Source organism: Prunus avium, chromosome 7, assembly GCF_965620075.1.
Source record: "Prunus avium chromosome 7, drPruAviu1.hap1.1, whole genome shotgun sequence".
NCBI lineage: Eukaryota > Viridiplantae > Streptophyta > Magnoliopsida > Rosales > Rosaceae > Prunus > Prunus avium.
In genome coordinates this window covers 26563268-26587643 of record NC_142290.1, presented here as the reverse complement: position 1 = coordinate 26587643, position 24376 = coordinate 26563268, and the positions used below count along the sequence as shown (strand labels likewise).

At 38.0% G+C, this 24376-nt stretch overlaps 4 protein-coding genes, 2 long non-coding RNA genes and 2 other non-coding genes across 9 annotated transcripts; 7 read left to right on the top strand and 1 right to left on the bottom strand.

The window, feature by feature from the left end:
• The first annotated feature begins 5377 nt into the window (after positions 1 to 5377).
• SPC98 (spindle pole body component 98) lies at positions 5378 to 8614 on the top strand. Its single transcript, XM_021957154.2, has 3 exons — positions 5378 to 7809; positions 7936 to 8392; positions 8476 to 8614. Exons 1-2 carry the CDS (start codon positions 5537 to 5539, stop codon positions 8225 to 8227), a joined length of 2565 nt encoding a protein of 854 aa, XP_021812846.2. The 5' UTR covers positions 5378 to 5536; the 3' UTR covers positions 8228 to 8392; positions 8476 to 8614.
• A 1919-nt stretch (positions 8615 to 10533) lies between these two features.
• LOC110755847 (DNA-3-methyladenine glycosylase (MAG)) lies at positions 10534 to 13726 on the top strand. The gene is made up of 6 exons (XM_021957133.2): positions 10534 to 10897; positions 11288 to 11359; positions 11489 to 11612; positions 12689 to 12759; positions 13196 to 13253; positions 13336 to 13726. The coding sequence occupies exons 1-6, from the start codon at positions 10598 to 10600 to the stop codon at positions 13497 to 13499; spliced, it is 789 nt and encodes a 262-aa protein (XP_021812825.1). The 5' UTR covers positions 10534 to 10597; the 3' UTR covers positions 13500 to 13726.
• A 455-nt stretch (positions 13727 to 14181) lies between these two features.
• Positions 14182 to 15829, top strand: LOC110755863 (Aha1 domain-containing protein). Its single transcript, XM_021957163.2, has 3 exons — positions 14182 to 15305; positions 15407 to 15486; positions 15605 to 15829. The coding sequence occupies exons 1-3, from the start codon at positions 14421 to 14423 to the stop codon at positions 15696 to 15698; spliced, it is 1059 nt and encodes a 352-aa protein (XP_021812855.1). The 5' UTR covers positions 14182 to 14420; the 3' UTR covers positions 15699 to 15829.
• Positions 15830 to 17895: 2066 nt separating this feature from the next.
• Positions 17896 to 17998, top strand: LOC148293242 (U6 spliceosomal RNA). Its single transcript, XR_015825894.1, has one exon. It is a non-coding gene; the product is annotated as a U6 spliceosomal RNA (small nuclear RNA).
• LOC148293241 (uncharacterized) lies at positions 17905 to 20600 on the top strand. Its single transcript, XR_015825802.1, has 2 exons — positions 17905 to 18117; positions 20017 to 20600. It is a non-coding gene; the product is annotated as an uncharacterized LOC148293241 (long non-coding RNA).
• A 712-nt stretch (positions 20601 to 21312) lies between these two features.
• Positions 21313 to 24112, top strand: LOC110755843 (uncharacterized). Of its 2 annotated transcripts, XR_015837013.1 has the most exons (3): positions 21313 to 21612; positions 22351 to 22480; positions 23607 to 24112. It is a non-coding gene; the product is annotated as an uncharacterized LOC110755843 (long non-coding RNA). The 2 variants fall into 2 exon arrangements; XR_002526565.2 differs by lacking the exon at positions 23607 to 24112 and having other exon boundaries at positions 22351 to 23010.
• On the top strand, positions 21341 to 21443 carry LOC148293240 (U6 spliceosomal RNA). The gene has a single exon (XR_015825883.1). It is a non-coding gene; the product is annotated as a U6 spliceosomal RNA (small nuclear RNA).
• Positions 22720 to 23962, bottom strand: WCRKC1 (WCRKC thioredoxin 1). The gene is made up of 5 exons (XM_021957130.2): positions 23661 to 23962; positions 23353 to 23427; positions 23150 to 23216; positions 23033 to 23050; positions 22720 to 22942 (listed from the first exon to the last, which is right to left on the bottom strand). The coding sequence occupies exons 1-5, from the start codon at positions 23960 to 23962 to the stop codon at positions 22844 to 22846; spliced, it is 561 nt and encodes a 186-aa protein (XP_021812822.1). The 3' UTR covers positions 22720 to 22843.
• Positions 24113 to 24376: the final 264 nt, after the last annotated feature.

The window sequence follows — 24376 nt, the reverse complement described above, 5'->3', positions numbered from 1 at the left end:
CAATGTTTGAATAAAAATGTGTTTTTAACACTCAGAAATAAACTAACTAACCACACCACGTAAATAAATAAACTAACCTAATAAAACAAAAAAAACATAAAAGAAAACCAAGAAGTTCCAAATTGAATTTTTTAAATTTTTTTTTTTTTTTTGGTTATTATTATTTACAACTAGCTGACCACACAAAGAAAAAAAAAACAAAGAAGTTCCAAATTGCAATTTACAAGGAAAAATAAAAACCCAAATTTCAAATTTCAAATTTTTTTTTTAATATTTATTATTATTGTTTTTAAAACACACAAATATACAAGCAACTCACGGATGACCAGTTAAGGGCCTCAGAAAACACAGCCAGGGGATCCGGGAAGGTTGGAGGGGTCACAATGGTCCCGCTTAAAACCCAAACTTCTTAGACACCGAAGGTGTCGCCTAAAGAAATCCTAGACACTATATTAACGGAAGTGCTTACTGGAGTTACCATAAGTCAGCTCATATGAAAAATAAATTATTATTATTTATTTAAATTTTTTTTTTAAAATATATTCTCGTAAGAAAAAGAAACAAAAACAAATTAAGATAACATGAAACAACAAACCATAAACGAAAATAAACTAAGTACTCTAAACAAACTCAAACAAACGATATAAATTATTGTACTAAAAGAAACAAACCAAGAAACCAAAGAAAAAAAAAACAAACAGCACTTTCTATCACCTATTTATCACCATTTGGACAGATTCGTTTCTATGTTTTTCAGCTTCGACCTCTGTTCAGTTTTTAGGCTATAACTTTCCAACCGTAAGTCCAAATTTTACGTTCTTTATATGGTTGGATTCAGCATAGAAAAACAAAGAACTTTGCGCGGACCAAAAGGCAAAAACAACTACGGAAATAAACAGAATTCAAAGAAGAGAAAGGATTGAAATGCTCCCCCTTGAAGCGATTAGGTCGAATGTGATGCACTTGGAGGTCGCGACTTCTCCCATTGCTCCACACTTCCCATTCTTATGATTGAGGTTGCCATCTCTCTCCATTTTTATTAAGCTATCATAAATTGCTAAAACAAACACACAAACTTGAAATGGAATTAAAAGGATTAGGAAATAAAAACTAAAATGAAAAGGAAAATCAACACACATCCAATTCCATACTTCAAAGCAACAAGCACCAATGGGTTGTGTAAGCTGGGACTTAAACCCAGTTCTCTTGCTTGTTGGGCAGTTGTCCTTTTCTGTTGGACTACAAACACAACTTGTCCATTAACGTCATTAACTTTAAAACTTGAAATTGTCTAGAAAAACATGAAAATGAAAAATAAAAATAAAACAAGTAGGGAAAAGAAATAGAACCAAACTATGTTGCCAATCCCCGGCAACGGCGCCAAAAACTTGTTGTGTAGATACAGCTGCACCAAAATGGATTCAGTTGCATCCTCAACTTGTGATACTCGCAAGTGCACGAGCCGTTAGGTAGTATAGCATATGTAAGTGCGAGGTCGATCCCACGAGGATTGGTGATTGAATGATCCAATTCATTTCCCTACACAAAACATAAATGAAAACAAAAGGAAATAAATAAAACAAGGAAGAAAGAAATAACTAACTCAAGCAGATAAGTTCCCAAGTTCAATTTAGATTAATGGATTGATTCTAGCTAAAGTATGATTAAGCCATGGTGTGTGGTCATAACCTTGTGTTCCTAATTCCCTAATTTGATCATTTGTTGTCTAACCTAAAATTAAGCATTAGGAACCCATTAAGCATAGAAGAACATTTTAAACAACCAAGTATGTATCTAATCCCTGTTGTCGAATGTCCATACATACTCTTCCTATTCATAGTTCAATTCGAATTAAAGCATGGTGTATACTCTTAATTCAAACCAAGATAGCTAACATGCAAGCCTAAATGGTGATCAATCATTCAAACTAGCATATTAACTTATAAGCATAATGAATAAGAACATGAACCATAATTGAAACTTGGAAACTAATCAAACTTGAAAAACTAAAGAAAAGAATTTACATAATGAAAAGTAAAGTGGAACTAAGAAAAACTTAAGGAAAATTTCAGCACAAAAGATTTCATTACAACAATTGAAAACTAGAAAATGAAACTAAGAGAATTTGAGGGAGAGAAGGGAAGGGAGCTCTAGAGAAGTGTTTGAGAGCTCCCCCCCTTGGGGTGTGTTTACAAGCTTGGGAAACCTCACTATATATAGGCCTAAGGAAGCTGAAAATCTGAATTAAGTATGGCTAATGCATACAACACTTTGTTTTATAAAATCTGAAATGGTTGATGCACTTCACTAATGCATACAACACTTCCATTATAAAATCTGAAATGGTTGATGCACTTCACTAATAAATCCCACCAGCAGCCCTAGCTCATCTTCATGTCACCATGACCAAGCTTCCAACCAGAAATAATAGCTCATCCTGAGGTCAGCATGACCAGCAACTTCAAGGGCTTACGAATTGGGCTTCCCTTAAGCAAATTAAGACTTTAAGCACTCAAACTTGAAGTTCAGAATGTCTTCTTTCCAGCCATATATCATTTGGGCCAATCCAAGGTCGGAGGAGGAAGTTAAGGCCAAAACAAATTGCTAACTCATTTTGCGCGCTGATAAAATCCATCCTGAGCATGGCTCTGTGTTTGCTAGGTAACAGACTCCATATTTATCCAATGGGGCTGAATTTTGGATATGTTATATTACACACCCATTGGAACAACTTTCATGAAGAATGTGGCCTCATCCGAGCTATGTAGGTTGCTGAAACAAAGCTTGCAATATGACCTACGAAACTGGGCTGGCAGGGGACTGTAGCCAAAATTGAGTTTGTCTTTAAGCTCTTCATCCATTCATCCAAATTAGGCCCTAACATGCATGGATTGCATCATTTACTATCCAAAGCCCTCATTATTACCTAAAGCTCAATGAACTGAAAGATAAACACAAAAAGGATTAAAAGCACAAGTTTAACTCAAAAACATAACCAAATCATAAGCTAGAACGGTACAAAATGATATGTAAATATGCACCGATCAGATATATGCAATGTCCTACAAATAAGCACTATGGAACAGCTAAGAGGGTGCTAAGATACATCAAAGGGACATTAGACTATGGTTTGAAATATGAAAAGGGCAAGAAGGAAGTTTTAATTGGATATTGTGACAGTGATTGGGGAGGCTCTATTGATGATAGCAAAAGTACATCTGGCTATGCATTCTCGTTTGGAAGTGGAGTGTTCTCATGGGCATCTGTCAAGCAAAACTGTGTTGCACTTTCAACAGTAGAAGCTGAATATATCAGTGCATCAAAGGCTACAACTCAGGCTATATGGCTCAGATTTGTTTTGGAGGATTTTGGTGAACTGCAAACAAAAGCAACTTCTCTACAATGTGACAATACATCTGCAATCTCAATCACTAAAAATCCAGTGTTTCATCAACGGACAAAACACATTGACAAAAGGTATCACTTCATCAAAGATGCTTTGCAGCATGGTATTGTTGATTTGGTCTATTGTCCTACCAAAGATCAAGTGGCAGACATTTTTACCAAAGCTTTACCAAAGGAAAGGTTCAACTATCTTAGAGATAAACTTGGAGTTATATCAGCTCAAAGCTTAAAGGGGAGTGTTAGTTTATAAGCATTGAGCTAATATGAGTTTAGGATTAATAAGCCTTGTATTTAATTGTGTATTCACTTTGTCTTAGAAAATGACAAGTGTAAGGCTGAGATGTAATATTGCTTGTGTGCATCCAGCTAAGGCAAAAGCTTTTGTCATACATGCCTTAGTGCGTGTTTTGCTAAATAGAAGAATATACACACATTGCTCTCCGACTTGGAGAGTAAGCAGAGCATTTAGACAGATTGCATTCTTCCATTTTCTCTTCGTTCTTCTCTCTGCAAATATACTCAATTGAAACCCAGCTAAAGATTGAAAACACTAACAGAGTGTGGCTGAAAGAAATGGTTCAGATTCATACACCTAAAGCATGAGGTGGCACTCAAATAACAGAAGAAAATTCAAAAATGAACTCTAAGGCTATGTTTGGTAGGCCTCACTAGATTGGACTATGTTAAATAACACTTGAAACCCATGTTTGGTAACAAGGGGGGACAACTTAAATAAGACTATATAGTCCAACAGTACCAAAAAACCCTCACTCGCTGGCCCAATACAACGATGCTGAAATATGGCTCGCAAAATAGCGAGCTCGCAGAACAGCGAGGCTGAAACCAGCACCGTCTGGGAGAAAATCAACCACCACCAATTCGACTAACCACCACCATCAATTCAAACCCAATGGAACCACATAGTGGTGGTCTCCCCTAAAAAAATAATTTTTTTTTTCATATGAAGATGGAATCATAAACTCTGGGAATCATAAACACAAAAACTCAATTCCTAGTAGATCCAAACTAGAGAAAAAGAGAGAAACGCAGGAAAAAAATTTGGAGAAACGAAGGGAAAAAAACAAGAGAAAGGCGAGAGATAGGAAGAAGAAGAGAGAAAAGGAAGAAAATTAAGATGATTTTGTTGATGTATCCCTACCACCTTTCCAACTTTGTTTGCTCTTTCTTTTGTATCTTGCGGCTGAGGCTGTTTTTGGTCCCAAGCTTTTGTTGGGCTCCTGTGACCTTGTTCTGCTTTTCATGCCTTCTCAAGTATATCTAAAGAGACAAAGAGAGAGAGATGAGGGAAATGGCACGGAAGAAGGAAAAGAGGAAAAAGGAAAGGGAAGAGTGAGGGAGAGAAAAGTGAACATGGAAGAAGAAAAGGGGGAAAAAAGAAAGGGAAAAGAGAGAAGAAAGAAAGAGAAATTGGAGAAAAAGTGGGTTGTGGGTGTGAGACTGGAAGGGAGAGAGAACAAAAGAGAGTGACTCTTCACTAATTAAATTTAAATTTAAAAATATTTAAAAAAATTATTTTTTAGTTCGACACATTACCAAACATAGGTCTTCATTATTTTTACAATCCAGTTTCTTAGTTCGACGCAGCATCAAACGTAAGTCAGTACTTAATCCAGCTTAGTCCAATCCGGACTAATCCAAGACAGTTCCAGAATTTAGTCCAGTCCATGACAGTCCACCATACCAAACGACCCCTAAAGGCTTAGACAAGTAGCTCAAGGAAGCATGAGGTGTAGGCAAAATAAGCAGGAGGGTGGGTGTAGGCAAAATAAGCAGGAGGTGGATTTTCTGTAACAAACAGCTGAAATTACAATTCAAACCTTAAAATGTAATGTTTTTTCATGGTATTTATTATTATTATTATTTGGATACTATGTGCTTCTTTTTTCCCAAAAAAAAAAGAAAAGAAAAAAGAATAGTGCATTTTTTCAGAAATATATGAAAAAGAAGATCTCGCATTTCCGCGCCCAACAAAAAAAATCAAAAACCCTGCGGTCACACTCAACAACACTCTCACCAATCACCAAAACACTCTCGGACTCGGAAGATCCCTTCTCTCTCTCTCTGTCTCTCTCTCTTTCTTTCCCTTCAAAACCCTCTCTCGCACTCACAAATGGAAGAAGAAGACCAGCAAAAAGTCGCGGATCTGATCAAAGAGCTCGTCATTCGCTTGCTCTCACAAAACCCCAACTCTGAATCTCACCCACCAACTCCCAACTCCCCTCAATTCCAAAGCTCATTACGCTACGCGTTTCGGTTGATCTCGAGTCGATTAACTCCATCTGTTTCTCCAGATGCCACCGCCATAGCCGAATCCACCAAGCGCCGCCTCGCCACTCAAGGTAAGTCCTCGCAAGCGCTCACTTTCGCCGACCTTTATACTAAATTCGCATCGAAAACCGGACCAGGAAGTGTAAATAACAAATGGGCAGTCCTTTATTTGCTCAAAATTATATCTGAGGATCGAAAAAATGTGAAAACCCAGTTAGATTCTTCGATTTTGTTGCCCAATTTGGCGTTAAACGACGGTGAATTGGGCAACGAGTCGAGGGTTTTGTTGGGTAAGGGAAATAAGGAAAAGGGTTGGAACAATGGGGTTTTGTTAGTTTCGAAAGACCCAGAAAATCTTCGGGAAATTGCATTTAGGGAGTTTGTGAACTTGATTAAGGAAGAAAATGAAGTTTCTGAAGAGGTTTTGGTGAGAGATGTGTTGTATGCTTGTCAAGGCATTGATGGCAAGTATGTGAAATTTGATTCTGGTGCTGATGGCTATGTTTTATCGGATTTGATTAAGGTTCCGAGAGCAATCCGCCTGATGGTTCGAAAGCTTTGTGAATTGGGGTGGTTGTTTAGGAAGGTTAAAGGGTATATTTCAGAGAGTATGGATGGGTTTCCATCTGAAGATGTTGGAACTGTTGGTCAGGCCTTTTGTGCTGCATTACAAGATGAGCTCTCTGATTACTATAAGTTGTTGGCAGTGCTTGAAGCACAGTCGATGAATCCAATTCCTTTGGTTTCAGAGACAGCAAGCTCAGGGAATTATCTTTCGCTGAGGAGGTTGTCTGTATGGTTTGCAGAGCCAATGGTGAAAATGAGGTTGATGGCCGTTTTGGTTGATAAATGTAGGGTTTTAAGGGGTGGGGCAATGGCTGGAGCTATTCATTTGCATGCCCAGCATGGTGATCCATTGGTGCACGAGTTTATGGGGCGCTTACTCCGGCGGGTGTGTTCTCCACTATTTGAGATGGTGAGGAGTTGGGTTTTGGAGGGAGAGTTGGAAGATGTTTTTGCCGAATTCTTTGTCGTTGGTCAGCCAGTGAAAGCTGAGTCTCTTTGGAGGGAGGGTTACCTGCTCCATGCTGGGATGCTTCCTTCTTTTATTTCACAATCTCTTGCGCAGCGCATTCTGAGGACTGGCAAGTCAATAAATTTCCTTCGTGTCTGTTGTGAGGACCGTGGTTGGGCTGATGCTGCAACAGAAGCGGCAGCTGCTGCTGGTACCTCAACAAGAAGATGGGGTCTTGGATATGGTGAAACTGATGCTCTTGAGTCTTTGGTTGATGGAGCAGCAAAGAGAGTTGATAAGCATTTGTTGGATGTTATTTACAACCAGTATAAGTTCAAGGAGCACTGTCTTGCAATAAAGCGGTATTTACTGCTTGGACAGGGTGACTTTGTTCAGTATCTAATGGATATTGTCGGGCCAGAGCTTTCTGAACCTGCTAACACTATAAGCTCTTTTCAGCTAGCTGGGTTGCTGGAAACTGCAGTCCGAGCATCTAATGCTCAGTATGATGATCGTGATATATTGGATAGGTTAAAGGTAAAGATGATGCCACATGGAACTGGTGATAGGGGCTGGGATGTGTTCTCATTGGAATATGATGCAAGAGTTCCTCTAGATACTGTTTTTACAGAGTCTGTGATGGCAAAGTATTTAAGAATTTTTAATTTCTTGTGGAAGCTTCGACGAGTAGAGCATGCTCTTATTGGTGCTTGGAAAACGATGAAACCAAATTGTATCACTTCGCGTTCCTTCATGAAGCTGCAGCATGCAGTTAAGTTGCAGTTGCTCTCAACTCTGAGGCGATGCCAGGTTCTTTGGGATGAGATGAATCATTTTGTCTCAAACTTGCAATACTATATTATGTTTGAAGTCTTGGAGGTGTCATGGTCCAACTTTTTGAATGAAATGGAGGTGGCCAAGGACCTTGATGATCTACTTGCTGCACATGAAAAGTACCTCCATTCGATTGTGGAGAAATCCCTCCTTGGAGAACGTTCCCAAACCCTTTACAATTCACTCTTTGCCTTGTTTGATCTTATATTGAAATTCCGAAGTCATGCAGATCGATTGTCTGAAGGAATTAATGAGTTGCAAGCAAGGTATTGCTCTTTCTGTGTGACTACTGTTATTTGTGAACCAAATAATGCTACCTCCTTTCTTCTTTCTTTTTCTGGTTTTTTCTTAAATTGTTTTGATAAACTAACGTGTTGAATGTTTTGCTGCAGAACCTTGGAATCCTCTGTACCGTCTCGAAACAAGAGTAAAACAAAAAAGCGGTTAAATGATACATCAGAGCCTGGGTCCTGGGTCAGTGAGGGTAGGAAGGCCCTCACACAACGTGCTGGTGAATTTCTTCGGAATATGGGACAAGATCTAGATGCACTATCAAAAGAATATTCATCATTGCTTGAGGATTTTATTTCTAAGTTGCCCATGCAGCAGCATGTTGATTTAAAGTTCCTCCTATTTCGGCTTGACTTCACTGAATTTTATAGCCAATTGCGTCCTAGTACGTAGAAAATATGTTCGTACATACGAGTCAAAGCAAATGTGTCCGCGACTCCTGACATGATCAAACCAGTTTTAGTTCATTAATTGTCCCTGCTCGTGTGGTTGAACAATCATGCTGTCATGCTGTCGCTGGCTGACGGGCCAATTCACTTTATATTGCTTGTTTGTTAGGTAGGGGGAAAACCTCATGTTCTGTTTGCATTTGACATTTTCTGGAGGACTAACATCTAATACTTTTTTCTTGATATGTCCAGATGGTGTTTGCTTCTTTCTGGATGGCCTGTGTGGAAGATTTACAGTTGACTTGAAGATATATTGCATCACTAGATCAGGGTGTGAAATTTGATTGTGTACACGTATTGTAGCTGATGATTTTTGAAGTTTTTTTTTCCTTGGTGAGTTTTTGCAGCTTTGTGGGCTGCCCTTCCATTAGATTTAGAGCTTGTATATCTGTATCATAGTTCTGGATTAGATGAATGACAGACACTGAGTGCTAACTTTTTGCATCTTTATTTTCATATTTTCGTCAACTATTTTCGATGCCCCCTGTAATTCCCTCTGCCGTTGCTATATAGTTAAAGGCACAGGGTTTCTTAAGCAATGAGGCATGAGATTTCCTTGCAATGTGTACTTGTTCTCTTCTCAACAAGTCGTTATAATCTTATATAGAAAACATGGTTTGCATAAGGAGGGGCTAAACTTGAAAACAGGAGCTTTGGTTGGATATGCATAGAGTGATGTCTTGCTTGTTAGAACTTGTAGTATAGGGTTTAGGGTTGTAGTTGCCGTAGACCTCTTTAATAATTTTGTTTTTTGATGATTGGCCTCAATGCAAGTTTTTCATCTGGATGGATATTATGACATTTTTCTGAGTAATTATACGATACTATACCTTAGAAGTGGGAAATCTAAATCGTGCCGTACTTATGTTATAATATGTGAACCGGTTATTCCACGTATCATGTGACCATATCAGACAATAATTTCATCATTTTTCCAGTATAGAATGCATCAGTTTTGGCTCCTTCAAGGAACCAGGATATTCCATTTTTAATCCACCTATATAGGGTGATACTTTGTTTTAGCAGGTTTCGCTTGGATCACTTAAACCCCATTTCGGTTTTTGATAAATAAAAAAATGAACATTTTGTTTAACAATTAAAACAAAAAATTATTTCCAAAATTTACAATTCTTATACCTAAGTTTTTACCTATAAGATGTAATTTAAAATTAATCAAAATAGAAGTATAAAGAACCAAATAAATACCCTAAAGTGAACTTAAATGAGCAACAACAAAATATATAGGGTTAAATACCTTTTGGTCATTGGGTTTTACACAAAAATTTAATTTTGTCACTGAGAAAAAAATTTAGCCAAATTGGTCACTGTATTTCTCAAAGTTTACAATTTATAGACATTCCTTTATCTTCCGTTCATTCCATAAGTGCAGTTTTTATTTTTATTTTGTAAGAAGCACATTTAGTCTTCTTATTCTAACTCAATGAGTTAGAGCATATTGTGCTATTAGGGTTTAATAAATTGGAGGAAATCTTAGGTTGAATTTGAAATTGTGATTTCATTTTAACTTGGTTTGGCCTTTTGATTTTCCTTATAATTTCAATTCAACTATTTCCCCCAATTTGTTAAACCCCTAAGAGCACCTCCAGCATAGGAGCCCTGCCTGGGCAAAAGGCCCCCCGCCAGCCCATTTCCCCCTCCAGCGCAGGAAATCCAGCCCGGGCAAGAGCTGGGTCCCACGAGCCCAGGCAAGCCCACAGGCAAATTCAGCCCGAGCTGCTGCCTGGGCAGGATGATGCAATGCTGACGTCAGCAATAAATAAAAAAAGGAAGAAAAAAAAACCAAAAATTCCGGAATTTTTTTAAATAAATACCTAGGCATATTCTTTATTTCCCACACCAAAAACTCTATACAAATTCATCTATTCATATCTCATATAAATAGTATTTGCCCTTGCCTAGCCTTCCAAGGGTGGAACCAACTAAGGCAAGGCTGCCACTATTCACATGAATAGTGGCAACCCTTGCCTTGCCTTAGCCTTCATGGGTGGACATGCTCTAATAGCACAAAATACCATACTTGTCGAGTTAGAGGAACAAGACTGAAGATGTTTCCACAAATAATAATAATAATAATAACTGCATTTAACGGAAGATAACAGAATGTCTATAAATTGTAAATTTTGGGAAATACAACGACCAATTTTCCTAAAAAAATTTCTCAGTGAACAGATTGAATTTTTGTGTAAAACCAAGTGACAAAAAAAGTATTTAACCCAAAAAGAAAAGGAAAAATGAGAAAACCAAACAAATACCCGCCAAAACCCAGCAAACATAACATGTTGATGCGAGAAGAATGAAGAGAACACGGCGATTCGAACGAGTCACCGCCAAATCCAAGAGGCCAATTCATGACGACGACGACGAAGCTCGGCCGAGTCAACCTTCCGACTCATTGACCGGTACCGTTCTCAAACCCAAGAAGTCCAAATCTCAACTCCAAACCAAACCCGGCTCAATCCCAATCCCAGACAATCCTCCCGAGAAAATGACGATCTTGCCCTTCACTTTCTTCCAAATTGACGCCCTCGACCTCGCCCCACGTTTGCTCGGCAAGCTTCTCAGGCGTGACGATGTTGTTCTTCAGATTACCGAGGTAATAATCACTCCTCTCTCACTTTTTTTTGTTTTTTTTTTTTCTGTTTGTTTCTCGAGAAAATTTAGTAAACGAGAAGAAACTGCAGTTTCTAAGTACTTGGGTTTTTATTATCTTAGCTTAATTCGTTTTTTACCCCTTTGTATGCTCTGAGGAAAGAAGAAAACAAATTGGAATTCTGAAATATTTTCGTTTTGTGGAAAAATAGACATTTTGTGAGAACTCAAAAGCTTCCAACTCTCAAAACGAGTTACATTTTGTCAAAATTGAATGCACTAATTCCATATGTTTTAGACCATAAAAAGAAAATCAAAATGTTTCATCTTCCCCTTGTTGAATGCACTAATTCTAATGGTAGCTTGGTTAACAGTAATGGGAATCTTCTGACAGGTAGAAGCTTATAGGCAAAATGACTCAGCTTGTCATGGTCGATTTGGCGTAACTGCAAGAACAGCCCCCGTTGTGAGATTCTGCCCTTATTTGTTTCCTTATTTGTTTTTCTTTTAAATTTTAGAATATACATCAAAAACTTTGAACTCATATTGATGTATTGGAAATTGCATTGGTGATGGATTGGTTGTTTGGATACAGTTTGGGCCTGGAGGAAATGCATATGTTTATCTTTGCTATGGCCTTCATACAATGCTGAATGTTGTTGCTGACAAGGAGGGAGTTGGAGCTGCCGTCCTAATACGTTCTTGTGCTCCAGTTAGTGGTAACTTTCCATAGAGATTGTCATAATACCCTTATGATCATTAACTAGAGTTACCCTTCTGTTTACCTTCTATTGCTAGTATTCATATACTTCTACCCTTTTGTTGAAAGCGATGGTCTTGTCCTATCATTCTCAAACCGAGAGAGGAAGAAAATTTATAAATTCAATATGGCAACAGCTGCTAACCAACCTTTGTTACAATTATATGGAAACTGCAACCAGCTTATTATTATTTTTTAAAACTCTATTGGTTTACGATGTAGGTAAGATGGATAAATGAAGAGATTTGTCTTATTTTGTTTTTCAAAGAGTAGGGTTGTTTTAGGAGTAGTTGGGGAATGCTCCAGGTGGGTTGAGCAATATAACTTCAAAAAAAAGAAATAATGGGAGTGGGGAAAGCGCTCACTGAGCATTTTGGACTGGTAATAGAAGCACTCTTAATGCAGTCATCGGGGCTTCTTTGCTGATAGCATTGCAGAAGATAAAAATAACTCTGAGTGGTGCTTAGCTGAAAGAAATGTACTTGAAAGACAAGAAATCAATGCTACTGTGTGAAGCTAGTAGCTTGAAATTCTGTGGATGGACTTAGCTGATTATTCTTTGAGATGGTATGGATTATCAGAAATTGCCAAATGGTTGCAGAAAATAGAGAGAAGAATGTGTTGAGTATCCATGTTACATAGGTTCAGCTCTTTGATACCCTTTATATTTCTCTTTATTGCTTACCAGAAGCTTTTTAGAAGGACCTCTTCTTTATTTTCAATTCATTACTGCTTTTAGAAAAACAAAAACAAAGAACATAATATTAAGATTTCTAATTTCTCTCATATGAGTTTGGATGGGTTGAAAGAAATAGAAAAAATATATAGTTAGAAGTATCTGTGGAATACTTGAAAAACCAAACCTAACATGAATTTCATTCTCTCAAAGGAGGCCCAGAGAGAAAAAAGCTCTAAAAGTCTCCTTTTCTCTATACATCTAACTATCATTTAACCATCTGAAAAGAGCATGTTTCTTCTCTTCTGTCCATTGCTCTCGATGAATGTTATTCATATGTATAGTGAAAATCATTATAGGACTTGAGACCATTCAGCAGCGTCGAGGTCAGAAGACTGATAAACCTGTGCTACTTAATGGACCTGGAAAGGTCAGCACCTTTTTCTTTAAATTTCTAATGCAATCTTCTGTTGGTACAATTTTTGTTTTAGTGGATGATGGTTGACTCTATTTATTGGATGCGGTGTTAGTGCAGTGGTGTTGATTCGATCAAAACAGAAATCTATTAATTTTAAAAGTCAGCCTGATTTGAAAATTGATTGACTAGTTTTTCCCAAAAAGAAAAACAAGAGACTTTGTTGATTGTATGATTGTGATTGTTTAAAGACTGAACGATGAACACAAATATATTGACAGATAATTGACTGAAATGTTTATAGGTGTTTAGGTGTTCCAAGAATAAGAACACTGCACTGTGTTCTTATTCTTAGGAAAACTGATAAACTTTTCTGAATTGTTATGATTTCATTTCCATGCACCTTGCTTTTTGTTCGCTGCTTGTTAGAGTTGCTGATTTCTGTGTTCAGATTGGTCAAGCACTGGGACTTTCTACTGAATGGTCTAACCATCCCCTTTATAATCCTGGTACGCATAGCACTCACGCATATTTATCTCTAAATCTAAAGGAACTTATGTAATTCTGAAGTAAATGAATTCTTCCGGCCAGGTGGTCTGGAGATCTTAGACGGTCCAGAGCCTGAAAAGATGTTGATTGGTCCCCGTGTGGGCATCGAGTATGCTTTACCTGAGCATGTCAATGCATTGTGGAGATTTGCAGTTGCAGGCACCTCTTGGATAAGTGCTCCTAAAAACACTCTCAGGCCACCCTGATGTTGGATTATCCAGCAGGGAATTCCACAAAAGGAATTTGAGGACCAAGAAAAGAAATGTTTCATGAAATTGTATAAAATGTAGATATGCATGCTTGTGGTCTCTCATAATCCTTTTTTCCTTTGCATTCTCTGTACAAAACCATCTACTATAAGTCATCAATCTGTCCCTGCTTTGATATATTTGTGGTTTTTAATATAAATTTTATCAATAGTATTTTGCCTCTATTTAGTTTCTCCTATTTGACAAACTGATTATTTTCCTTTTAAATTCTTGGGGGCAAATGCAACTAAATTGGTAAGTCATTGATTTTAAAAAACAAAAAGGGAATTGTTTTTCACACTACATAAAGCCCTTAATAAAAGAATTTTTTTATAGAGAAGTTGTACTTTTCATTATTTTGATATAAGTGACATTGAAGGGGTGATTCGAATACAGGATCTTAGATATTAACTTTTTGAGCTACAAGCACTTTTCAAGAGATTGCACTGTAAAGAGTGCTTTACATATATATATATATTTTTTTGGAAGTGCCAATATCACTCTTAAAAGAAAAAAGAAATGAAAGATAGTTGATGAATCAACAAGTCAAGCAGGGGTTTTGTTGTTTTGAATTGTCAAGTCATCCCAGTTAAAACAACACAAATGGCAAACTAACCTAAATAAGGCTGGCTCCAGTCTTCCAGATCCTTCTACTCCAAAATCCGAATCTACAAAGTAATTGGTTCCCCAACTTTATTGGGCCTCAGCCAGCCACCCCAAAATTCTAGACCCTTCCACTCTCCTCACAAGAACCCTCTAGAGCCTCTCTCCAGCCCCTTATTTCTCTCTCCTTTCACATCTCCAAACCCTCTCTATCCCCAGAACACACTCAGTCTCTCTATCTCTCTGTCTCGATCTTGCGGACTTGTAATTTGATCAATGGCGAAGTACGGCGAGGGCGACAAGCGATGGATCGTGGAGGACAGGCCAGACGGAGCCAACGTCCACAACTGGCACTGGGCCGAGACCGATTGCCTCGGTTGGTCACGCGACCTCCTGACCAAGCTCCTCAGCAACCTCACCGTTCTCGATGGCGAAGGCAACCTCCATCTCAAGACCAAGACCGTCGACAAGGTCGACGGCGAGGCCTACGTCAACATCCGGAAGGGCAAGATCATTCCCGGCTACGAAATCAGCCTCAGTCTTTCCTGGGAAGGCGAGGCCAAAGACGCCGATGGAAAATCGCTGCTAAAGGTCGATGGGGTGGTGGAGATTCCTTATATTGCGGACGAGAACGCTGATGAGGACCCGGAGGTCAAGATTTCGGTTAAGGATGAGGGGCCCATTGGGAAGAGGCTTAAGGAGGCCATGTTGGCTAAAGGGAAGCCTTTGATTTTGGAGAAGGTTAGGGTTTATGTAGAGAGTATTGCGAAAGGTGGGCCCGTTAAGGACGAAGTAGAGGCTAAGAAGATTGCCACAAAGAGTAATTCGACGGCGGCAGTACCGGCTGCTGCGGAGGCGGTGAAGAAGGAGGTGGTGGTGGAGAAGAAAGAGGTGAAGAAGAAGGAGAGTAAAAAAGGGTTCAAGACGATTAGTATGACTGAGAAGTTTAGTTGCAGAGCGAAAGATTTGTTTGAGATTTTGATGGATGAGAATAGATGGAAGGGTTTTAGTCAGAGCAATGCCAAGATAAGCAAGGAGGTTGGTGGGCAGATTAGCATTTTCGATGGGTCGGTGACGGGTACCAATTTGGAGTTGCAGAATGGGAGCTTGATTGTGCAGAAATGGAGATTTGGGAGCTGGCCTGATGGCATTGATTCAACGGTATGTCAAGTGTTTTTCTTTTTGGTTGAAATGAATTCTTGGTTGGTTTTAAATGGTTTTGTGATTTGTGGGTTGAGTATGTTTTGTTTGAATTTTTGCAGGTGAGGCTTACACTTGAAGAGCCTGAACCCGGGCTCACTGTTGTCAAGCTAACACATTCGGATATTCCTGAGGAAGACAGGTTGGTTTCGATTTGAACTTTTGATTAATGGTTTATTTTTAGTTTTAGTTTATGTGAGTTTTATTGTTTTCTTCTATGAAAAGCTGACTGCCTTGTTTTGGTACCTTTGGTAATGCAGATATGGGAATGCGACTGTGGTGGAGAATACGGAGAGAGGATGGCGGGATCTTATTTTCCAGAGGATACGGGCAGTTTTTAGTTTTGGAATTTGAGATACTTGAGTAGGGTTTCTCTTGAAAGTGTAGAATTTAATGATTTTGGAATTATGATTCAGATCTAATGTTTCCTATCAAAACAATTTGCTGAGTCTAATGTTACAATGTTTCGCAATGTCATTGATAAACTGCTTGTCTTTAAAATGTGTTGTCAGTCCTCTCACTATTTCAATAACTGAGAATCATTGTAGAATTTGGTGAGAAAGAGTTGTATCTGGTTTGTCTCATTGGGTTGATTTATCGCACTTTTACCATTTTTGCTTCTTTGTCTTAACTGTATTTACTTTTCATCACTGCGAGAAAAAAAAGGTTTGTTTCTTACTGCCTTGCAGAAGAGCTGTGTTTTTCACATCTGTACTGCATTGGAGATTCTTCTGTCATCTAAATCGGTGCTACTGCATTGGATTATGTTATTTACTTGTTTCATTGTTAGCAAATGAACATATGTATAATTGTTTATCTTCTTGTTACTTCTTAGCTGTTGATTCACAATTAACAATGGGGAAAGAGTATTAGAGGGATGAATGCATTATGTTGCTAGCAAGTACGGAAATTTGGTGTGGGTGTCGAATCCAAATAATTCCTAAAGGCCTTGGGACATCAGTTTTAGAACATTAGATTGGAAACATCAAGGCCTTTTAGTGGTAGTGATTGATTAGAAGTTATGTTTCAGGTTGCCAGCTTTGTCAGGGTTCTAGGATCTTGATGAGTAAGAGAAAACTTAGGTTTTGATGTTTGTTTTTTGGAGAGGGGGTTTTGGGTTGTATGATGCTATCTGATGTCCTGGGCCGTCATCCTGTCTTTGTTATTGTCTTTGTAAACGAGTACGTTGCCTGTCATGCTGTGGACTGCTGGAACTTCCCACCTGAGGGCTTTGTTGTATGCTTGGAGCTGTAGTTGTGTTCCTCGATCCTATGGATCTTGCATCTGCCGCCAGTTATCAGGCTTCTGGATGAAGGTTTTAGGCTTGTTTGTAAAACAGTGCTGGTTATGTATGGTAAAAAGTGTTATGAATGTGGGTGAAGATTCAATCGATGAAATTAGGGTTACAAACTTATGAGTTGAGCTTGTGCTTGGTGGCATTTGTAGCCAAACCATGAGATAGATGTTAATTTGCATTTGATGTTTGGTAGTATACAACAAAGGTGCTGGTTTGAATTACATACAGAGGTTGCATTGTGCAAATTTTTGGATCATTTCCCTCACTTCATCAGGTACAGGCCAGGCTTTATCTACGCAAATCACTTCTGCCTTAAACTGCTCGCCATTCCATTACTTGCAGTATATTTAACAATGAAGTGTGTGTGAGTTTAGTATCCGTGTAACATCCGTGGTGTGTACCAAAAAAAAACAATGAAAGAGAACTTGTGCAATGTTTCCCTATATAATCAGAAAACTTGTCTTCCAAAATGGAAAATCTTATCTGAATTGTTGCCAATAAACAATAAAAAAAATATCTATAGCATGAGGGTGAAATTCAGATATACAGGGATATTTCCACGCTTTTACAAGGTAACCCTGTTGTGTACTAGAATATCAAAATTAGTTGCAATTGATCACAGCCGTGAAAAGAGTCATATTTTCCAATTTAATGTTGTCAAATTTATGACAAGGACACCGATCTTGCACCATCTTACAATTGCAGAGAGTAATTTTACTTTTTTCATAACAAAATATAACCGATAAAAGCCCATGTGTAGAACTTGCCTCTACAAAACTACTTGAAAAGAAAAAAAGGTGTCCAAGAATATTCAAACCATCACAAAATATTTTATCCAACATTGTTTAACCAAATACCAACCTACAATACAAGTCAAGATTAGGATTGGGAGAAAAACACACCATAATATCATCCCAAACTAATTTTATTTTTTGGCCCATTATCCCAAACAAGTTGGGGAAAAAAGTTAAAAGAGTTCTGTTGTTAAGTCGGGTCTTCACTACTGGAGCTTAATTTCTCAGAAAGAGGAAATTAATCCACAGATAAAGTTGGTACAGGTAAAGAGCTTCCCAATGCAATTTTGTATCCTTACCTGAGATTGGGACTCAAACTCCATTGGGCTTATTATTAAATCCGCGAGGAAAGGCCCAACTGCTGAACAACTTACTATTAAAACGGAGGAGGCTTTGTCCCACATCGAAGAATTGTATATTTGCCGAGTTCTTTATATCCTTGCGCTGAAGACTTAAGCTCGTCCCTTCGGGGACATCCGATAAAATTGGAACGATACAGAGAAGATTAGCATGGCCCCTGCGCAAGGATGACACGCATAAATCGAGAAATGGTCCAAATTTTTTTTGCCCTTTCTCCGCCAAATTTCGAATGGTTTTTTTTTGCTCTCTCCATGGTGTTTACCACAATCTCTAGGGGCCAAAGGCGTAGTTCAATGCAGTGGCTTGATGGGATTGATTAACGGTATGTGAAGTTTTGCTTTTGGTTGATTTTAATTGGTTTTGTGATTTGTGGACTGAGCGTGTTTGGTTTGAATTTTTGCTCACTGTTGTTAAGCTAACACATTCGGATATTCCCGACGAAGACAGGTTAGGTTTGATTTGAGCTTTTAATTCATCTCAGTTTATAGTTTCATTGATTGGGATTCTGTGGTGGAGAATACAGAAAGAGTTTGGCGGGATCTTATTTTCCAGAGGATACGGGCAGTTTTTGGTTTTGGAATTTGAGATACTTGGGTAGGGTTTTGATGATTTTGGATGCATAATTCAGATCTAATGTTTCCTATCAAAACAATTTGCTGAGTCTAAGGTTATAATGTTTTGCAATGTCATTGATAGGCAGGTTGTCTTTAAAATGTGCTGTCAGTCCTGTCATGAACTCAGTAACTAAAAATCATTGTGGCAATTGGTGAAAATGAGAAAGAGTTGTGTCTGATTTGTCCCGTTGGATTGATTTCTCGTACTTTTAGTAGTTTTGTTTTGTTTTTTAAAAATTTAGCCAAACCATGAGAAAAAAAGGGTTTGTTTCTCGCAAATAAACCCTGCAATGGAGTTTTTTCTGTCATCTAAATAGGAGCTACTGCATTAGAGTATGTTCTTTACTTGTTTCATTGATGTTGGTAAATGAACATATATATCATCGTTATCTTGTTTATTACTTCTTAGCTGTTAAATCACAATTAGTAATGGGGAAAGTGTATTACAGGGAGGAATACGTTATGTTGCTAGCAAGTTGAGAATTATTTTTAGAACATTCCTGATTGAAAACATCAAGGCGTTTTTGTGTTAGTGATTGATTAAAAGTTATGTTTCAGGTTGACCGGTTTGTCAGGGTTCTAAGATCTTGATCTTCCTGAGCGCTTTGTTGTAAGCTTTTAGCTGTAGGTTTTGCATTTTCTGCCAGGTACCAGGATGAAGGTTTTAGGTTGTTTTGTAGAACAGTGCTGGTTATGTATGGAAAAGAGTGTCATGAATGTAGGTGAAGATTCAATTAATGAAATTAGGGTTAGAAACTTACGAGTTGAGCTTGGCAAAATGCGGGGAGCTATTTGTATAGTATGAGATTTTGAGAGGTACAAAAGTGCTGGTTTAAATGTGATGGTCATGAATTTTTGTCTCGACCACATGGTGTTATGTTCCTTGTCCTTTGAACTAGTCTCAGGCCTTTGTGGATAAGGATTTGCAATTCTTGTAATAGCAATGTTGAGTTTTCGGTTTACAAATTTGAGGATTTTTTTTCCGAGTACGTTCATCTGTAATTCTTCCATCTAGTGATCATGTTCAGTGGAGACAGACTGAAAATAGAATGGGATCATGACATCTGAAACCTGTGTGACCTGCACTTTCTTTTACAAAAGTACAAGAAATAGATAGACCATAAAACATAAGCGTCAGAAATTTTTTTGGATTATTTCTCTCATTCCATCAAGTATAGGCCACGCTTCACAAGGGCTTGAGGTACACAGAATGTTAAAAAGTAGTTCCAATTGATCACGACCCATAATATGAAAACAGTCATATTTTGCAAAGTAAAAAAAAAGCATATCCTACATGATGATTGGAAATGACAAGTAAAAAAGAAAGCATATCCTACTTGATGATATCAGGTTAGAGTTGGGATTAGGGACATGAAATCTGAAACCTACTTTCATGAAATTTCTTTTGTCTCTGACATGGTTTTTTGTTTACATACACCTATGTTCTTGGCGTGAATTTCATGAAAACAAAACCATGTTCTTGGCTTGAATTTCTTTTGGTTTATTGTCAGCTTGGGGTGATAACAGCGCCTATGTTCTTAGGTTGAATTGGCAACTTATTGATATTTATGGACTCTCATGCCTTTGACTGACTCATATCATGACAGGCTCCTCGAGCTCTCAAGCTTGCACTCATGATTCTTTCGGAAGTCCATACTGTCTGTTACTTCGAAAACCATGAAGCTGATGGATCGTTGGAAGTGATTGTCGGAGTTGCTTCAGTTTGAGAACTAGAAGGTGGTGAAAGCCATACCTTAGAAATGAATGGCTGCATGTAAGCATTTTCAAAAAAATATACGCGTCGATTATTGTGGGGCTAGAACTAACGACAGCAAGCTTAAGAACTCAGCGAGTTACCAAGTCAGTTACACAGGGAGTTGTTGACTTATTACTGCTTTATTTGTTTTTATAGAGTCCCACATCGGAGAACTATAATAGTATTTTACACCTTAAATATAGGGGTTTGATTGATAATAGCACCAAGGCCTTTAGGGAAAACCCCACACCTATAATAAAGGTCTATTGGGCTTGACCAATCTATTGGACTTAGGTGGCTAAGTTGGGGACAATATCGGTGCTAGTTGGTGGGTACTATGCGGAGGTTCGTTACCGACATGCATAAGTGCTAATGGGATAATCCTACATACCAACATACGTAAGTATTCGATAAAAAAAAAAAAACACAGATAAAGTGTGGGTGGTGGGCCTATGCAGTGATTCGGTACCAACATAGCATAAAAGGTAGGCCCACTATAAATAATATTAATCAAATAGCACCGAGGCCTTTTGTAAATTTTTTATTCGGATATCCGTATATTTTCGTATTAAAGTACAAGAAGATCAAAAAACATAAGCGTCATACAAATTTTGGGATCATTTCTTCACTCCATCAAGTACATGCCTTCTGAATGCTTCACAAGGAATTGAGGTACCCTGTTGTGTACACCGAATGTCATTCAATTGATCACGACCCATAACATGAAAAAAGTCATATCTTGTAATCTAATACTGCTAAATTTATGACAAGGATGCCAGTGTTACACTATCTAACAATTGGACAGAATGTAATTTTGCTTTGTCTTGTAACAAAAAATAATTAATTTTGTAGAACTTGCCTCTACAAAATTACTTGTCAAGAAGTACAAACAAATTGGGGAAAAAAAAATTATGTTGAGTTGTACAAATATCCTGTTGTCAAGTCGGGTCTTAACTTTAATTTATCAGAAAAAAGAAATTAATCCACAGGTTAATTTGGTATAGGTAAAACAACTCTCCGATGGAATTATGTGACCATTGGGCTTATTGTTAGATCCGCAAGGAAAGGCCCAACTGCTGAACAACTTGCTATTAAAACCGAGGAAGCTTTGTCCCACATCGAAGAATTGCGAATTTAATGAGTTCTTTATATACATGCGCTTAAGATCATAGCTCGTCCCTTCGGGGACATCCGATAAAATTGGAACGATACAGAGAAGATTAGCATGGCCCCTGCGCAAGGATGACACGCATAAATCGAGAAATGGTCCAAATTTTTTTGCTCTCTTTTCTGCCAAATTTTTTTTTGCCCTCTCCACGTTTCCCACAATCCCAAGGGCAAAGCTGTAGTTGAATGTAGTTACAGAGGCTTTAGAAGCTATACGAACTATGAGGATTTTGCATTTGAAGTCTTCGATGGTTCGGTGGCTTAGTCTTTGATCTTCCAGGTGTGAGTAAAAGTTTGAATTCAATCTACTTTTCTAATTTAAAAGCATATCTGTCCAGTATTTGATGGTTCAGTGACTGATTTTTTAGTATGAAATCTTGTTTCTTACAATCTAATCCATGTAAAAAGCTCGCCCACCAGCTGTTTGATAAAATGACTCTGCTACTATGACCCTTGTAAAATTGTTAAGCATGCACTTCAAATGATCCTCTCATAATCCCTTGCCCTTCTCTAGCTTTTGATCTATGGGTTGGTGTTGTTCCTTTGGTATTTTGTATCTCCACTTTTTCTTATTTGGCCAAGTAGGATGTACAAATCCAAGATATCCTTCTTTTAGTTAAGTTCGTGAGTATTGGTTTAGAAGTTTCAATCTTGGTTGTTTGAGAAATTCTTAAATCATAATGTAAATTCAATCTTGGTAGCCATTTAGATTTAGAAGTTTATAGAATGCAAGGATCAGCCTGTGACTTCAATATCCTACTTAGTGATTTGAAATGCTAAGTAAAAAGAAAGCATATCCTACATGATGATATCAGGTTAGAGTTGGGATTAGGGACATGAAATCTGAAACCTACTTTCATGAAAACAAAACTATGTTCCTGGCTTGAATTTCTTTTGGTTTATTGTCATCTGGGGGTGATAACAGAACCTATATTCTTAGGTTGAATTGGCAACTTATTGATATTTATGGACTCTCATGCCTTTGACTGACCCACGTTTCATATTCGTATCATGACAGGCCCCTTGAGCTCTCAAGCTTGCACTCATGAATCTTTCGAAAGTCCATACTGTCCGTTACTTCGAAAACCATGAAGCTGATGGATTATTCGAAGTGATTGTCGGTTTTGCTTCAGTTTGAGAACTAGAAGGTAGTGAAAGCCATACCACTTTTTTTTTGTCAAGTAAATTAATCAACTCTAAACTAAAGCCTTTACCACTTTGACATATAGTTGGCCTTTTGTATCTAAAGTCTGCTTGCTTGAGGCATGTTGGCACTTCGCATACAAGTTTCTTTTACTTTCCTTAGGGCTGCAAAGATTAGAAAACTGAGCACAAAACTGGAGTGCATCTTAACAAAGACCTTTAAGGAAACAAAGATAGAAAGAAATTTGACTGTACATATTGTGTTCTTCATTATATGCTGTGGTTAGAAAAGTTTACAAGAACAGAGGCCTAGCAGAAGAAAGAAAACAAAAATATTACAAGAAATAGGGAGACCAAAACATCAAGCATCACACAAATTTTTGGATCATTTCTCTCACTTCATCAAGTACAAGCCAGGCTTGATGTCCCCCAATAACTTCTGCTTTAAACTCCCCATCTTTCCATATCTGCGTTACATTAACAGTCCACTTAGAAAAGTTTCGCACTGTTAACCAATACAATCAGAAAAGTCTTGCTGCACAATCGAAAAATCTCACCTGAATTGTTGGCATTTTCTGAGAAAACAGGAAGATAAAAAAATTATTAATAAAAATTAGGCAACTTATTAACCAAGTAAAATTAAAATTATGGAAGGGGGTGAAATTCAGACATACAGAGATGTTTCCACGCTTAACCAGAGCTTGAGGTACCTTGTTGACATCAACATAATAGAATTTGATCCTGTTGTGCGCACAAAAATGTCACAATTGTAAATTGATCACAACTCATCACATGAAAAGAGTCTCTTATTTGTGCAATTTAATATTGCCAAATTCATGAAAATTATACCAAATTTCAGTGAGAGAGAGAGAGTTACTTGGTGTCATATTCAGCAGCCAATTTCTCCAATTTAGGCTTCAAATAAATGCATTTGCGGCACCAAGCTGCCATCCTGTCCCCAAAAAAAATAAAAAATCCTAAGATCCATTCACTCGACCAACTGGCCTAACCTATTCCCTCGACCAATTGGCCTAACCTATAAGACCGAACTTCTTAACCAAAATTCATTTGTTTACTAAACCTCATCTGTTTATAACCAAGTAAGATATTTAGATAATGTGAACAAAATAGGTGAGCTGGCATTCACTTATTCATCAAGACAAGATAAGGGAGAAAGGGAGAGACCAGTCAATGATAATGGGCTGGGATTGCTCTTGTGCATGGCTTAGAATCTGATCAAAGTGATCACAGTCGTTGATGGCTTCCAGCGCTACAACAGTGGGTCTTGAATCATTCCAAAAAGCCTCAACTTTGAAGTCCCACTTCAACATCTTCTTGCCATCATCTCTGTTTCTGTTCAAAAGTCCAAACCCAGAAGAAGCTTTGGGCAGCAACAAGCTGCCCCCACTGATCCAAAACTGTTGCTGATGCTCTCTGTGATGCATTTCTCTATACAAAATGTGAGAATTTGCTGCCAAAACCGACATCTTGCGTTCTCTCTAAGACTCTGATACTCTCTATAAGTAAAAAGAAGAAGAAGAAGAAGAAGAAGAATGATAAAAACGACTTTGATGTAGAGGAAGTGAGAGCTTTAGGATGACGGGTTGGATTTGTGGTGTATTTGAATCATATTATAGTTGGAGCTCAAAAATGGTGGTTTTTGTTTGTGTGTAAGGTTGGCTACTTGGATTTTTGGATTTGCTTCTTTAAAGGGTCTTTGTTTGTCTTGGTTCGAAAAATGGGGGAGAAAATGCTTATCCATAACTAGTGTTGGGATTGGCGTACCAAGTAAGAACACTAGAATGTAGGGGCCACAGCCACAACTTGTGTCTAGGCTTACTTGGGTTTGTTGAACCCAACACAGCACAGCAGCCCATTTGATTCTCATTTGGTTTTTGGAC

Coding starts and splice junctions, on each gene's coding strand:
- SPC98 (XM_021957154.2), top strand. CDS start 5,537: ATGGAAGAAGAAGACCAGCAAAAAGTCGCGGATCTGATCAAAGAGCTC. Junction 7,810..7,935: donor ATTAATGAGTTGCAAGCAAG/GTATTGCTCTTT, acceptor GTTTTGCTGCAG/AACCTTGGAATCCTCTGTAC.
- LOC110755847 (XM_021957133.2), top strand. CDS start 10,598: ATGAAGAGAACACGGCGATTCGAACGAGTCACCGCCAAATCCAAGAGG. Junction 11,613..12,688: donor TTCTTGTGCTCCAGTTAGTG/GTAACTTTCCAT, acceptor AAATCATTATAG/GACTTGAGACCATTCAGCAG. Junction 13,254..13,335: donor CCATCCCCTTTATAATCCTG/GTACGCATAGCA, acceptor TCTTCCGGCCAG/GTGGTCTGGAGATCTTAGAC.
- LOC110755863 (XM_021957163.2), top strand. CDS start 14,421: ATGGCGAAGTACGGCGAGGGCGACAAGCGATGGATCGTGGAGGACAGG. Junction 15,306..15,406: donor CTGATGGCATTGATTCAACG/GTATGTCAAGTG, acceptor GAATTTTTGCAG/GTGAGGCTTACACTTGAAGA. Junction 15,487..15,604: donor GATATTCCTGAGGAAGACAG/GTTGGTTTCGAT, acceptor TTGGTAATGCAG/ATATGGGAATGCGACTGTGG.
- WCRKC1 (XM_021957130.2), bottom strand. CDS start 23,962: ATGTCGGTTTTGGCAGCAAATTCTCACATTTTGTATAGAGAAATGCAT. Junction 23,428..23,660: donor CAGCCCATTATCATTGACTG/GTCTCTCCCTTT, acceptor TTTTGGGGACAG/GATGGCAGCTTGGTGCCGCA. Junction 23,217..23,352: donor GCTGCTGAATATGACACCAA/GTAACTCTCTCT, acceptor TGCGCACAACAG/GATCAAATTCTATTATGTTG.